This window comes from Lissotriton vulgaris, chromosome 2_2 (genome assembly GCF_964263255.1).
Source record: "Lissotriton vulgaris chromosome 2_2, aLisVul1.2, whole genome shotgun sequence".
NCBI lineage: Eukaryota > Metazoa > Chordata > Amphibia > Caudata > Salamandridae > Lissotriton > Lissotriton vulgaris.
The window spans coordinates 311558706-311575242 of NC_141688.1; the positions used below are offsets into that span (position 1 = coordinate 311558706).

Below are 16537 nucleotides of genomic sequence, written 5' to 3' on the forward strand. Positions count from 1 at the left end.
ATGTCTTCCCTGGACCGAAAACAAGCTTCCGAGGACCGGTTTCTGGCGTTGCAGCCGTCTTCAACCCGGCTTGCTTGAATCCAGTGGCAAAGTGAGCAAGGGACTCACGTCTGAGCATACCCTGCCAACTTATGGTGAACAAAGCGGTACAAAAGAGGGTGGTGATGGACGGAGCATCTGAACCAATCAAACACTCACACCCAGTCAAAAGATCTGGGTTTAATCCATCACCGTTCTTTAGCCCACTCTGCCACCCCAGTTCAGACATGGCTATATGCAAATCAGTCTGACCCTGTGCCTCATGGGAACAGTCCAGTCCGAACTGCCAAGCCATGTCTTCCCTGGATCGGAAACAAGCTTCAGAGGACCGGTTTCTGGCGTTTCAGCCATCTTCAGCCCGGCTTGCTTGAATCCAATGGCAAAGTGAGCAAGGGACTCTCGTCTGAGCATACCCTGCCACACTTATGGTGGCCAAAAGCGGTACAAAAGGGGGTGGTGATGGACGGAGCATCTGAACCATTCAAACACTCACACCCAGTCAAGAGATCTGGGTTTAATCCATCACTGTTCTTTAGCCCACTCTGCCACCCCAGTTCAGACATGGCCATATGCAAATCAGTCTGACCCTGTGCCTCATGGGAACAGTCCAGCCCGAACTGCCAAGCCATGTCTTCCCTGGACCGGAAAGAACCTTCTGAGGACCGGTTTCTGGCGAATGTATGACATTGTTCTGCATTCTGTCCATCACCTGTTATTTTTGCATTTGTCACCCTGAGTGGTATGTGTATGCTCAGACGTGAGTCCCGTGCTCTTCATGCCACTGGAATCAAGCTATCCAGGCTGATGAGGGCTGAAAGGCCGAAACTGGTCCTTGGATGCTCGTTTCCAATCCAGGGAGGACCTGGCTTGGCAGTTCGGGCTGGACTGTTCCAATGGGGCACAGGGTCAAGACTGATTTGCATATGGCTGAGTTCAAACTCGAATGGCATGGTGAGCAAAAAAACGATGGATTTAGGTCCAGATCTCTGTACTGGGGTGAATGTATGGCATTGTTCCTCATTCTGTCCATCACCTGTTATTTTTGCGGTATCCAGGCACTTGACACTGGAGCTTTGACACTAGAGGGGTAGTAGAGCTATTGTGGTCACTGGATCTTTGGCTCTGTGGGCTGTGGAAATATGGCACTGTGGCACTAGAGCGGGCACTGGAGCCATGCAATCAAGGGCATTGTATCAGTGGCACTGGAGCTCTGGAGTCATGGCACTGTGGCACTGTAGCTTTGAAACTAGGGGCACTGGATCTATGCCACTGGGGGGCACTGTATCAACATCACCAGAGGGGCTGGGGTCATGGCAGTATGGCAATGGAGCATTGACACAGGCTGGCATTGGAGCCATCAATGGCACTTTGGACTGTGGAGTCATGGCACCGTGGCACTGTAGGTTTGACACTAGGGGCACTGGGGCCAAGCCACTGAGGGGCTCTGTCTCAACAGCACTGGAAGCACTGGGGTCATGGCATTATGCCACGGTTGGCCAGTGGTGACTGAAGACGCGATGCACCATTTTTAAGAGTCACTGTTAGAGATGGAGGGAGAGTCACATTTGGAGACAGGACAGACGGACAACAGCGTCCTGTCTGTCTGACCTGTCAAGTCTTTCCTGCTGCCTGGATTTCAATCTTGAGTCCACTGGGAGGTGTCCAAGCTGTTTTCAGAGTTTCCTTCATCCAGTTGAGTTCTAGATTCTGCTCCTCTGAGGGACACGCAGCCTGGAAGCGAGAGTGGTCACTGCCTCCTCCCCGGGCTGGAGGGCCCTGGTGGCGGCTGGTAGACAAGTGCAGGGGTGCAGGACCTTCCTTCTGTGTTCCTCGGTCAGGAGGTTGCTGTCGCTCTTAGTTAAGTCTGAGACCCTCACGGGTGACTTGCCGCGCTTTATACATATTTGATTGATTGAATGATTGACTGACGAGTCCTCCATCACCCGACCCCTTCTCCCTCCATGGGCTGTGGTGGGTGCACAATAATCTGTGGTGGGTCTGACTGGTGCCCTTGTCTGAGGACACAGTGGCATGGGGGTCCCTCAACTGTGAGTCAAAGACCTTCCTGCCTCTCTTCCTCTTTGGTGTCCCTGTCCTGCTGCTGCTCTACCTACAACCCCATGGACCCCATGTCCCCACCATGTTCCCTAGCTCGGGCCGGCATAAGCCCCCCCAGAATACACACATCTGTCAGCCGCGTGCCTACGGCTTTCAAGAGCGTGGCCCCTGCGAGGTAAATGCAGAAGGAACCCTTCTTTGGAGGGTAATACGGCTCTGAAACGTGATTTATTCTATTAAGGAGAAAAGAGGCCTTTTATTGGTCAGGCTGGTAAATAGAAGTAAAGAGTGCCAAATGGGGTGAGTTACCAGGCATGCCTAGACCAGAGCCTTCTAGTAACAGGACCCCTTTTAGGTCTGGCTTGAGAGCGCATCCAGCAGCTCTCAGGAGTCCTACAGGCAGGGACTGTGACTCCGCCCAGATATTGGTTCATCTGAGTACTTCTTTTGATTTCTCAAAAGATGTGTGCTTCCACAGAAAGAGTGCTGTCTTTGGTGGGTTCCATCTGTGGAAACAAATGCTCCATACAGGAGGGCTTTGTTGGTTATATGGGCAAGCCAACGACCAAGGCTAGGCGCTGAATGTGTATGATATGAAACGTTTGATAAAGTTAGGGTCCTGACTTATTTATGTCATGTTACGATAGACGATTTGTAAAGCGCTCGTACACCCTGAGGTGTCTTGGCGCTAGCAGTTGATGGACCCGAACTGGAGTAGAGCCCTCATGAGTGAAACGCCCAGTGTTTCAGCTCCTGGCTGAAAGCAGCAGAGAGGGTAAAGCCCTGGTATGAGATGGAAGAGGAGGCCAAGTTTTAGTGGCCCCTGTAACAAAACTTCAAAAGGTTTTATTAGAATCCGTAGGCGCATGAGAGGTGGTCGTTATTACTCGATTAAAATCTGCAGAGAGGGATTTTGATGCACGGAACCTCGCTGATAGAAGATTCGCCCCGGGATGATCCACGCCAGGCCCGGTCAGTCCACCGGGTGTTTTACTTTCAATTGTAATGTTGTTTATATTTCTAATTTTGTGGCTGAGCCTGATGGTTGCCTTTTGGAAAGCTGATACTCAGTACAGTAGTCCGGAGGTGGCTGTGGCGCCCTCTGCAGTTACAATGTCATGGGCCAGGAGCAGAACCCTGTGTTGTTTTGAGACTCATGAGCGGCACTACGGGCCCAATTCACAGAACTAACTTAAGACAAAATCCTAAACTTACCACTTTTGATATTCACAGAAGGCATTTAGTAGTAGTAAAGTTAGGATTGTGTCTTAAGTTTGACTTAAGACAAAGTTAAGACAACATCCTAACTTAAGTCTGTCTTAAATCTGTCTTAACTTTGTCTTAAATTTGTCTTAAGTCTGTCTTAAGTCTGTCTAAAGTCTGTCTTAAGTCTGTCTTAAGTTTGTCTTAAGTCAAACTTAACACAAAATCCTAAGGGGCTGATTCACAGAACTAACTTAAGACAAATTCCTAAACTTACTACTTTTGGTATTCACAGAAGTTAGGATTTTGTCTTAAGATAGACTAAAGACAGACTTAAGACAGAATCCTAACTTAAGCCTGTCTTAAGACAAAATCCTAACTTCTGTGAATACCAAAAGTAGTAAGTTTAGGATTTTGACTTAAGTTAGTTCAGTGAATCGGGCCCTAAGTTTGCTACTGCTAAATGCCTTCTGTGAATACCAAAAGTAGTAAGTTTAGGATTTTCTCTTAAGTTAGTTCTGTGAAACGGGACGTACGTGTGCACATACACAAATTCATGAACGCACTCACACGCTTCCTACCCTACCTCCCCTTGCAAGACTTCTGTGCACGGCCTCCTAACTTGCGCACACCTAGAGTCTCTGTGCCTGGTCAGACATATACACATGCAACATGGTCCACACCCACGTGCGTGCAACATGCCCCCCACATGCACAATCAAACATAAACACACGCAACATGGTCCACACAGACATACACATACAGGTAACTTGCCCCTAAACACACACTCGCAGCAAGGCCCCCACATACACACAAGCAAACACACACATACACAACATGGTCCACACACACACACGCACACACAGGCAACATGCCCCCGCACATACAAACACACACGCACATGTACATGCACAACACAGCCCGCACACAAGCAACACGCCCCCACACACGCATGCAACATGGCCAACACACTCACAAGCACACACATGCATACAACATGGCCCACACATACACAAGCACACACATGAATACAACATGGCCCCCACACACACAAGCACACACACGCATGCGACATGGCCCACACACACACAAGCAACCACACGCATGCGACATGGCACACACACCGCCACTGTGTGTGACATACATAGCTGCTCATACAGTCCTAAGTGTTCATTTTTGTCCCCTAGAAGCTGCAGGGCACCTCAGGGCCTCTCATGCTGACCGAAGAGGAGAAGAGGACGCTAGTGGCAGAGGGGTACCCCATCCCCATCAAACTGCCCCTCAGCAAAGCAGAGGAGAAGGCACTGAAGAGGGTGAGGAGGAAGATCAAGAACAAGGTGAGAGGCCCTGGCGGTGCCCACAATTACTAAGGTGGGCAAGATGAGGGTCAATGTACCCACCAATATTGGGGGGTGGAGGGGCAGAAGGGCGAAGAAAGAAGAGGATTAAGGTACCCACTGTTACTGCCACGAGTGAGGAGCGGGTACCCATCATTACTGGGGGGCAAGAAGTGGAGTGGGCACCCATCATTACTGAGGGGCAAGAAGAGGGGAAGGTCCCATCATTACTGGGGGCCAGAAGAGGAACAGGTACCAGTCATTACTGAGGGGCAAGAAGAGGAACAGGTCCCATCATTACTGGGGGCCAGAAGAGGAACAGGTACCAGTCATTACTGAGGGGCAAGAAGAGGAACAGGTACCAGTCATTACTGGTGGGCAAGAAGAGGAACAGGTACCAGTCATTACTGGGGGCAAGAAGAGGAACAGGTACCAGTCATTACTGAGGGGCAAGAAGAGGAACAGGTACCAGTCATTACTGGGGGCAAGAAGAGGAGCAGGTACCAGTCATTACTGGGGGCAAGAAGAGGAACAGGTCCCATCATTACTGGGGTCAAGAAGAGGAACAGGTACCAGTCATTACTGAGGGGCAAGAAGAGGAACAGGTACCCGTCATTACTGAGGGGCAAGAAGAGGGGAAGGTCCCATCATTACTGGGGGCAAGAAGAGGGGAAGGTACCAGTCATTACTGGGGGCAAGAAGAAGATTAAGTTCCCATCGTTACTGGTGGGCAAAAAGGGGAACAGGTACCCATCATTACTGAGGGGCAAGAAGAGGGGAAGGTACCCATCATTACTTGGGGGCATCATTACTGATGGGCAAGAAGACGGGGACGGTCCCCATCATTACTGGGGGCAAGAAGATTGGTAGGTACCCACCATTACTAGAGGGAAAGATGAGGATCACTGTAACCACCACTACTAGGGGGGTGGGCATGAGGGGGGGAAAGAAGTGGCTCAAGGTACCCACCATTGCTTCCATTAGTGAGGGCACAAGAAGAAAGGCGGGTGCCCACCATCACTGATGGCGGGAGAAAGGGAACAAGGGGAGGACTTTGGGTTACCTATCATTAATGAGGGGGTCAGATAAAGGCACAGAGGCACCCTGTCAGTACTCACAGTTACTGAAGGGTAGTGATTAAGAAAATGAAAAAGCGGGTCTAGGCCAGAACCCAGTATTACTGAGGGAGAGGGAAGAAGAACAAGGGAGGGGCCCTGGGGTTACCCATCATTTGTTAGGGGCATGAAAAGGGACGCGCTGGGGTCCTGGAAGTACCCATCCCTACTGAGGGCATAAGAAAAGCGGCAAGGTGAAACCTGGCAACGCCCATAATCCCTGATGAGGAGAGAAGGGGGGCAATGTGGGTCAAGGGGGGGGAGGGAGAGAGTGGGAGAGAGATGAGAACAAGACCATGGTAAGAACTGGATAGCCCCTGAATAGGGTTTAGATCAAACAGACTAGTAACAGGGTGTCCCCCGGGCAGCACCTGAACCAGGGTTTAGTGAAGGTTGACTCACAAATGTAAAGTTAGACCAAAAGTCTGACTTAGACCAAAAGTCTTACTTTATTACTTTTCGGTGTTCAGAAAGAGAATTAAGGGCCCGATGTAGGTAAAACTTTTTTACCACTTCTTAAATACCGATTCATACCGAATCGGTATTTAAGAAGTGGTAAAAAAGAGGAGGGCAGATGTAGGTAATTATATTATAATAATTACCGAATCGGAAGGAATCGGTATTTACCGATTCGGTAAATACCGAATCGGTAATGCCCATTGATTCCTATGGGCATTGAAGCCCATAGGAATCAATGGGCATTACCGAATCGGTATTTACCAAATCGGTAAATACCGAATTTTGCAAGGGTGCAGGGGGTGTCACTTTGACACCCTCTGGCACCCCAATTACAGGCATGTGTGCCATGTGGCACACATACATGCCCTAAGGGCATGTCTGTGTGTCACATGGCACAGGTGTGCATGCACAGATGTGCATGCACACCTGGATTCGGTATTTTACCACCCAATTGGATTGGGTGGTAAAATACCGACTCCTAAAGGCCTGTGGCACTGTTTTCAGTGCCACCTACATGTGGAATTTACTGATTCGGTAAAATTACTGATTCTTACAAAAAAGATCACCTACATCTCAAAAGCCTAATACCGGTAGGAAACGGCCGAAATCGTCCGTTTCCGAACGGTATTAAGGCTCCTACATCGGGCCCTAAGTCTTTTGGTCTAACTTTACCTTTGTGAATCGAGCCCCTAATTAGACACTTAGGGCCTGATTCACAAAGGTAAACTGAGACGAAAGTCTAACTTTATGACTTCCGGTATTCACAACGGCCATTTACGAGTAGTAAAGCTAGACTTTTGTCTCAGTTTAAATTACGTTTTGGTCTTAAGTTTAACTGAGACCACACTTTTGGTCTAAATTAAACCTGATACAAAATCTTACGTTAAACTGAGACAAAAGTCTAGCTTTACTACTCGTAAATGCCCTCTGTGAATACCGAAAGTCGTAAAGTTAGACTTTTGTCCCAGTTTACCTTTGTGAATCAGGCCCTGAGTGTCTAATTAGGGGCTCGATTCACAAAGATAAAGTTAGACCAAATGTATAACGTCGAACCAAATTCTAACTCACCTTTGTGAGTACCGAAAAGTAGAAAAGTTTGACTTTTGGTCTAAGCTAGACTTTTAATCTAACTTTACCTTTGTGATTCAGGTCCCTAGAGTCTAGACACGCTGGGTGGTCTTTCTGGGATGACGATGGACAGAGATTTGGGATATTTGAGACCCATGTAGAGCCCAGGATATTAGGTTTAACCCCAGAAGCTAGAGTGGTGGGGGACAGGTGAAGATTGAAGCAAGGGGGTGACAGACCATGAATCTGGGGCTGCAGGTGAATTATGAGACGTTGAGGCATGGGGAACTCAGTGTCTGTGATGGGGGCACTTAGCGGATAATCTCTTATAGCATCTGATGAGCTTTTCCACTTCCCCCATTAGATCTCAGCGCAGGAGAGTCGCAGGAAAAAGAAGGAGTATGTGGAATGCCTGGAAAAAAAGTAAGGATCAACTCTGGGTTCTCGCCCTTAAAGAAGAAACATCTCAAATTAATTAAAAGAGGAAACTGCCTGTTCCTAGGCTTGTTGCCTCTCATTTCTAACATGAGCTCCTCCCCTTTCTTTATAAAAACACATCCAAAAAAAGTAAGAACTCCTTTAATACAGGATGTCTGCAATACTGGGGTCCTTTCTTGGGTGTCTAAAATCCCATATTCAAGGATAACAAATGGGTCTTCCAAAGGAAAACTTGTCACTGGCGTTTCAGCTAGCTAGCTATTAATATCAGCCTTCTTCAGGACTGCAGATGCTTATGGATCACACTGAGAAGAGTCACTTATGTTTTCTTTGTTAAGTGGTCTTTAATTTCAGTAGTACCTAAAAAAATGAAATCTTGGAAGATATTGTCTAAAATGATTAGAAAATAATATATAACTTATTGTGACCAATGCTAATATAGGACGATGCACTTAGAATCACTCCCTGCAGAATCCTTTGGCCCTATAATGAACTGAGAAAGTGCCTTGTAGGGGGTCACACTTTGCTGACCCCCTGGACCTTCTCTTTGTATATGCTACTTTCTGAATAAATCAGCCAATCAAAATGTAAAGAGGTTTAATAAGGGTGTAGAGGTAAATGTAATTTATGTCATGTCTTTTCATTTGGTAATAGAAATGTTACTTCATACCAGAACAACAAACATATGTTGTCCCTCTCGTAAATAAGATCCATCATTGTCCGTCGTACTGAAGAATGCTGCTAAAGCTAGTGATGGGAGTAACTTGTGTAAATATCTGGAGCATTATTACAAGGAATTACCTAAGAATTCATCAAGATAATGCTTGAATTACACGTGAAGCGTAATTCTGTATTTAGCGTCATTTCTTAGCCCAAAAATGTCCTGTTGTGTCCAAAGTGGATGTGAGGATGCATTTTGTGCCATGAAATACCGCTAAATGCGGCAGAACACGAACGGTAAAGGTGAGCAGGCTCGCACACTCGCTTAATGTGTTCTTGGGGTAGGAATCTCCCCGAACTCACGACCGGCATTTAGTGATATTTTCTTAACGCAAAGTGCACCCTCCTGTCTAAGATGGCCACACGGATGCATTTTGCTGTAAGAAACAGCGCTAAATGCAGTAGAACACTAATAGCGAAATGTGTTCCTGTGGTAGGATTGTTTCCCCAGATTTTTCCTCTGTGTAGCGTGAGAGTGGTAGGCAGTTGCTGTTGTGGTTGGCGTTCCTCCACAGCACCTATTGAGTTTGATGCTGCCCCATATTTACAAGGGTGGCGTAATTTAGACCAGGAAAAACCAGGTCTTAAACAGGCAAAACGAGGAGAAATACTTGATTTCTCCTTTTTTTTGCTGTTTATTTGTGAGCTGCATTGTGCAGCACACATAAAAACAGCAAAACGCCATTAATTCTTTACGTGCAAGAAGGAGTCCCTTCCTGCACATAAGGAATCCAAAAAGAAATCACGCTTTGCATCTTCTATGTACGCGGCATTAAGCAGCACACATAAAAGTTACAAAACCCCATTCCAGTATCCCTTCGTGCACATAAACAATCTTACCCTCAACACAGACACCCTTTCACTATAGTGCAAGGGTGACTGCGTTGGTGCCACGCTGCTAAATTTATCGCCAGTGCAGGTGGAAACGTAGGGCTGCAATATATTGTTGTAAATACGGTGCAGCCCTCCATTTCTCAAGTGGCAGAGTGCGGGGTAAAGCCAAAAAGGCTAACGCTGCGCTCCACCACTTCACTGTAAATATGCTCTGTAGTGTGTAAATTGGGATATATAATATGCGTACATATGTGCACAGAGTTTATTTTAAAAAATGTTGTCCATTTAATTCTATTTTGTATTTCTAGTGATAGCATTTTTCTTTCATGCATAAGTTGGCATTGTTTGAGTAGATTTTAAACATGTGTGAACATCTGAGACACAAGTATAGATGCTCTGGGCTTGTCAGACACTTCCTGACTAGCTGCAGAAGTGTGTGAGGGAGAGAGAGAAGCAGCCTTGGGGCTGAACTATGGCCAACCCATCCTTCTGAGGCAGAAAAAAGTAACATTGATGTATGTGGTAGTAGCACCAGTTGTTAGAGAACTGAGAAATGTAATTTGTACTCCTGAGATATTAATTTTGCAATATATTTCATTAGGGTGGAAACCTACACATCAGAAAACAGTGAGCTGTGGAAGAAAGTAGAGAACCTGGAGAACGCCAACAGGTGGGTAAGATGTATGGGGAGCATGTGAGGAGAACATGTGTGGGAAACCTGTGGGGAACATGTGTGGGAGTCATGTGTGGGAATATGTGTGGAAAGAGACTGGAGGGAGCTGGGCCTGCCTGGAATAGTCTGTGCTGAGGGAGTACATTGGATGTCAGAGAGCAGGGCGCGTGTATCCTTGAGGGGACGCTTGTGGGGCAAGGTGGGGGTGGGGGGCATCTTCCATAACATTGATCTTCAGCGATTGGAAATACAATAGAACACTAATGACCTGAATTAGAGTTTAGTGGATGGATACTTCATCATCAACGTGACGGATATCACACATACCGTACGATAGAAGGCGCTTGGGACAAGGTGGATGGGACACGCACCACGTTTGTGACGGAGCAATCCACCCGCCAAACCCTAAATCGGGCCCTTAGTCTCAAATCCCGCCTCATATTCCAGAATGTGCCTTTTTACCATCAATGCCTGGTCGGGCGATAGATTTCAGATTCTAGAATGACCCATAATTTATTAACGTCAACTAGTCTTTTTTAGGGATTTGTCTTTGTGTGATGGTATCTGGTTTAGTTTAAGATTCTACAATGTCTCTTTGTTTTTTATTTTTTAAGATTTTATTTAGTTACTATAAAACATCATAAAAACTAAGAACGCTTCAACAAGTGGGCAGATGGCTCACAATTCGATATATGCAGAGAAAGTAAAGATCTGCACCCACACGCGAATCACCCAGGCATCTAAATCGTGGCACAACGGAAGTCTTTGATCCCCTTTGAACTTTATCTTCCCATTGTTGACAAACATACGTAGTAAGTCCAAATATTTCAGGGTGTGACAATAATCTATACCAGGTAGTACATTATTCATGCACATACTCCAACCACGTCGGCACCTGGGGCCGGATTCCACCAGTCTTATGTGTGATCTGTTCATTCTAAGTGTCAATGTAGCATGTACGTCCATGTTCTGCTTGCACCAGAAGGTGTCTCGTATCCAATAAGCTGCTTTTGTAGACGGCCCTTCCAATCATCCTATCAATAAACTTGATCGTGTTGCTGATCTCGCAATCAATCAATCAATCAATCAATCAATCAATCAATCAATCAATCAGAGTACTTGTAGAGCGCACTACTTACCCGTGAGGGTCTCAAGGCGCTGAGGGGAGGGGGTGCTGTTTCTGCTCGAAGAGCCAGGTCTTGAGGAGACTTCTGAAGGCGAGTAGGTCTTGGATCTGCCGTATGTGGGTAGGGAGGATGTTCCAGGTCTTGACGGCGCGGTAGGAGAGGGATCTGCCACGGAGGTCGTTCGTTGGATGTGGGGGACAGCGGTGAGGGCGGGGCTGGCAGAGCGGAGCTGGCGTGTGGGAATGTAGAAGCTGAGTCTGCTGTTAAGGTAGGCTGGTCCGGCGAGTGCTTTGTGTGCATGGGTGAGGAGCTTGAAGGTGATCCTCGTGTCAACGGGGAGACAGTGTAGGTCTCTCAGGTGGAGGGTGATGTGGCTGCGGCGGGGGACGTTGACGATTAGTCGGGTAGAAGCGTTTTGGATGCATTGTAGTCAATGTAGGTGTTTGGCTGGGATTCCTGCGTAGAGTGCATTGCCGTAGTACAGTCTGCTGCTGACGAGGGCCTGTGTCACGGTTCTTCTTGTTTTGGTCGGGATCCACTTGTAGATCCTGCGCAGCATGCCGAGGGTGTTGTAGCAGGAGGAGGAGACAGTGTTGACCTGCGTAGCCATGGAGAGGGAGGAGTCGAGGATGAATCCTAGGTTGCGTGCATGATCGGTGGGTATTGGTGTTGTTCCCAGTGTGGTTGGCCACCAGGAGTCGTCCCAGGCTGAGGGGGTGGGTCCGAGGATGAGTACCTCCGTCTTGTCTGAGTTCAGCTCCAGACGGTTGCTCCTCATCCAGTCGGCGACGGCCTTCATTCTCTCGTGGAGGTTGGTTTTGGCGGTGTGTGGGTCCTTGGTGAGGGAGAGGATGAGCTGTGTGTCGTCGGCGTAGAAGATGATGTTGAGGTCGTGCTGGCAGGCCACTTGTGCGAGGGAGGCCATGTAGATGTTGAACAGCATAGGGATGAGCCCTGGGGAACGCCGCAGGTGATGTCGGTGGCTTTGGATCGGAAAGGTGGGAGGCGGACGCTCTGGGGTCTGCCGGAGAGGAAGGACGTGGTCCACAATCAATAAGGAATGATTGATTGTGGTGACCCTTGACAGTGCTGCTGACATCTCAGGAATCACTGATTCTGGTGACCCTTGGTTGTGCTGCTGATATCTCAGAAATCACTGATTCTAGTGACCCTTGGTCGTGCTGCTGATATCTCAGGAATCACTAATTGTGGTGATCCTAAATCGTGCTGCTGATATCTCAGAAATCACTGATTCTAGTGACCCTTGGTTGTGCTGCTGATATCTCAGGAATCACTGATTCTAGTGACCCTTGGTTGTGCTGCTGATATCTCATAAATCACTGATTCTAGTGACCCTTGGTTGTGCTGCTGATATCTCAGGAATCACTGATTCTGGTGACCCTTGGTTGTGCTGCTGATATCTCAGGAATCACTGATTCTAGTGACCCTTGGTTGTGCTGCTGATATCTCCGGAATCACTGATTGTGGTGACCCTTAATCGTGCTGCTGATATCTCAGGAATCACTGATTCTAGTGACCCTTGGTTGTGCTGCTGATATCTCCGGAATCACTGATTCTAGTGACCCTTGGTTGTGCTGCTGATATCTCCGGAATCACTGATTCTAGTGACCCTTGACCGTGCTGCTGATATCTCAGGAATCACTGATTCTGGTGACCCTTGACCGTGCTGCTGATATCTCAGGAATCACTGATTCTAGTGACCCTTGGTTGTGCTGCTGATATCTCCGGAATCACTGATTGTGGTGACCCTTAATCGTGCTGCTGATATCTCAGGAATCACTGATTCTAGTGACCCTTGTTTGTGCTGCTGATATCTCCGGAATCACTGATTCTAGTGACCCTTGACCGTGCTGCTGATATCTCAGGAATCACTGATTCTGGTGACCCTTGATCGTGCTGCTGATATCTCAGGAATCACTGATTCTAGTGACCCTTGGTTGTGCTGCTGATATCTCAGGAATCACTGATTCTAGTGACCCTTGATCGTGCTGCTGATATCTCAGGAATCACTGATTCTAGTGACCCTTGGTTGTGCTGCTGATATCTCAGGAATCACTGATTCTAGTGACCCTTGGTTGTGCTGCTGATATCCCAGGAATCACTGATTCTGGTGACCCTTGACCGTGCTGCTGACATCTCAGGAATCACTGATTCTGGTGACCCTTGAACGTGCTGCTGATATCTCAGGAGTCCCTGATTGTGTGTGAAGACACACTTTTCCAGTTGCTACTGGTAGCTACACTTGGTGCATTATTTGCAGTGACACCGAGGTCCAGAGCCCTGAGGAGGGTCATTGAACGCTGAATATAGTTATAGTTACTACACCAACACCAGTCAAAGGGACTATTTGCCTTGTTTGCACCAGGGCCCATGGCATCCATGCTGCTTTACTGAGCTTACGAGTAGACAGTGACTCAGAGCTGTCCGTCTGCACCAGGGTTTATCTCTGCCTCGCGGGGGTTTCACGCTCTCTTAGATCTGACTCCTGCAACTGAGGGAGCGCAGAAGAGCTCTTCTCCTTCTCCCACCAGAAGCACATCTTCCGATCACCCTCGCCGTAATCAGTTCACAACTAAATTATCGCAACTACACTTACAGGATCATTCATTCACTCACTTAACTCACTATTCCATACTCACTCACTCAATTTTACTCACTCTTATCCATTCATTCATTTGCCTCCCACTTTAGTTCCTACCCTTTCACTAATTCACTCACTCACTCGCTCCTTCAAATACATACTCACACATGCACTTACTCCTGCTTGTCACTCGCTCACTCAATGACTCATAGTCTCTGACTCAGTCAGGCTTGCTTGCAAACTCATTCTTGTCTGCTCACTCACTCGCAGGCTCACTTATTCTTGTTTTCTTTACTCACAGAGAACCGCGAAGCAGCTAACACTCCAGCGCCTTGAAAATCTCATGGGTGATTTGCTGCGCTTTATAAATCCTAATTGATTGATTGACCTACCCCCTCACTGACCTACTTGTTCATTTACTCACATGCTCACTCACATACTCATGCGCTCACTCTTGTTTCCTCAGTCCTGTCCTGCTCACTCACACACTCATTCGCTCACTCTTGTTTACTCAGTCCTGTCCTGTTCACTCACACACTCATGCGCTCACTCTTGTTTCCTCAGTCCTCCCCTGTCCTGCTCACTCACACACTCATGCGCTCACTCTTGTTTCCTCAGTCCTGTCCTGCTCACTCACACACTTATGCGCTCACTCTTGTTTCCTCAGTCCTGTCCTGCTCACTCACACACTCATGCGCTCACTCTTGTTTCCTCAGTCCTGTCCTGTTCACTCACACAGTGACTCATGCCAGCTCTTTGGCTTCCTCACTCTAGCCCTCGTACACTCACACACTCATGCGCTCACTCTTGTTTCCTCAGTCCTGTCCTGTTCACTCACACACTCATGCGCTCACTCTTGTTTCCTCAGTCCTGTCCTGCTCACTTACACACTCATGTGCTCACTCTTGTTTCCTCAGTCCTGTCCTGCTCACTCACACACTCATGCGCTCACTCTTGTTTCCTCAGTCCTGTCCTGTTCACTCACACAGTGACTCTTGCCAGCTCTCGCTCCCTCACTCTAGCCCTCGTCCACTCACACACTCATGCGCTCACTCTTGTTTCCTCAGTCCTGTCCTGCTCACTCACACACTCATGCGCTCACTCTTGTTTCCTCAGTCCTGTCCTGTTGACTCACACAGTGACTCTTGCCAGCTCTTTGGCTCCCTCACTCTAGCCCTGTTTACTCACACACTCATGCGCTCACTCTTGTTTCCTCAGTCCTGTCCTGTTCACTCACACACTCATGCGCTCACTCTTGTTTCCTCAGTTCTGTCCTGCTCACTCACACACTTATGCGCTCACTCTTGTTTCCTCAGTCCTGTCCTGCTCACTCACACACTTATGCGCTCACTCTTGTTTCCTCAGTCCTGTCCTGCTCACTCACACACTCATGCGCTCACTCTTGTTTCCTCAGTCCTGTCCTGCTCACTCACACACTCATGCACTCACTCTTGTTTCCTCAGTCCTGTCCTGTTCACTCACTCAGTGACTCTTGCCAGCTCTTTGGCTCCCTCACTCTAGCCCTCGTACACTCACACACTCATGCGCTCACTCTTGTTTCCTCAGTCCTGTCCTGTTCACTCACACACTCATGCGCTCACTCTTGTTTCCTCAGTCCTGTCCTGCTCACTTACACACTCATGTGCTCACTCTTGTTTCCTCAGTCCTGTCCTGCTCACTCACACACTCATGCGCTCACTCTTGTTTCCTCAGTCCTGTCCTGTTCACTCACACAGTGACTCTTGCCAGCTCTCGCTCCCTCACTCTAGCCCTCGTCCACTCACACACTCATGCGCTCACTCTTGTTTCCTCAGTCCTGTCCTGCTCACTCACACACTCATGCGCTCACTCTTGTTTCCTCAGTCCTGTCCTGTTCACTCACACAGTGACTCTTGCCAGCTCTCGCTCCCTCACTCTAGCCCTCGTCCACTCACACACTCATGCGCTCACTCTTGTTTCCTCAGTCCTGTCCTGCTCACTCACACACTCATGCGCTCACTCTTGTTTCCTCAGTCCTGTCCTGTTGACTCACACAGTGACTCTTGCCAGCTCTTTGGCTCCCTCACTCTAGCCCCCGTTTACTCACACACTCATGCGCTCACTCTTGTTTCCTCAGTCCTGTCCTGTTCACTCACACACTCATGCGCTCACTCTTGTTTCCTCAGTCCTGTCCTGCTCACTCACACACTTATGCGCTGTTGGACAGGCCACATGAAGGGCCGCTCTCCCCCGGCCCGAGCCCGGTCACACAGGTACCACACACCCCCATTGTACGTCCTCCGTCCCCTCAGGGACCCCTGCCTTCGAACATGTCGACCTCGTGGACCCGATCCACTGTTGGCCCGCGCGCCCATCCTGGGCGCCATCTTGGACACTCCACCACGAGGCCGCCTGGCCCCCGATCGACCTCAACCCTGGGCCTGGTCAGGCCTCAGACATCCCGGCACCACCATCCACCCAGGAGGTGAGCGGGCTACTTGGCAGGTCAATGGGAGAAAGAGGTGTCGATGGCTCTCCCCCGCCAAGTGCCGCTCGCCCGTCGCCTCCCCGGGCGCTGGCCCCACCCCCCTGCTGGGTGTCTGGACTCCCCCATCCCGGACCTCCCGACCTCCAAGTGCGAGGGTCCGGACATCAAAGAACAGCAGCCCTATAACTGGGGCAGCTCCAGAGCAGGAAGGCAGTTGTATCTTGGAGTCGAGAGACGCAAAGAAGAACTCATCCCTGACGGACTACTGGCGCTGCCGTAGCTCTGCCTTGTGCACCATCGTCCTGCCTGCTGGCGCTGCCGCAACCTTCGCAACCTTCGTAATCCTTCATCGTCGTCGGGACCTGCTGGCGTGGCCGCGGACCGTTTGCAACCTTCA

General features: G+C 48.8%; 1 protein-coding gene across 1 annotated transcript in view; it reads left to right on the forward strand.

The window, feature by feature from the left end:
• The window catches only part of CREB3L1 (cAMP responsive element binding protein 3 like 1), a 297679-nt gene that overhangs the window by 252137 nt on the left and 29005 nt on the right, over nucleotides 1–16537 (forward strand). The window contains exons 6-8 of the mRNA XM_086959647.1: nucleotides 4488–4637; nucleotides 7644–7702; nucleotides 9873–9941. Coding sequence (XP_086815773.1) covers nucleotides 4488–4637; nucleotides 7644–7702; nucleotides 9873–9941 — 278 coding nt within the window. The remainder of the gene's footprint in view (nucleotides 1–4487; nucleotides 4638–7643; nucleotides 7703–9872; nucleotides 9942–16537) is intronic.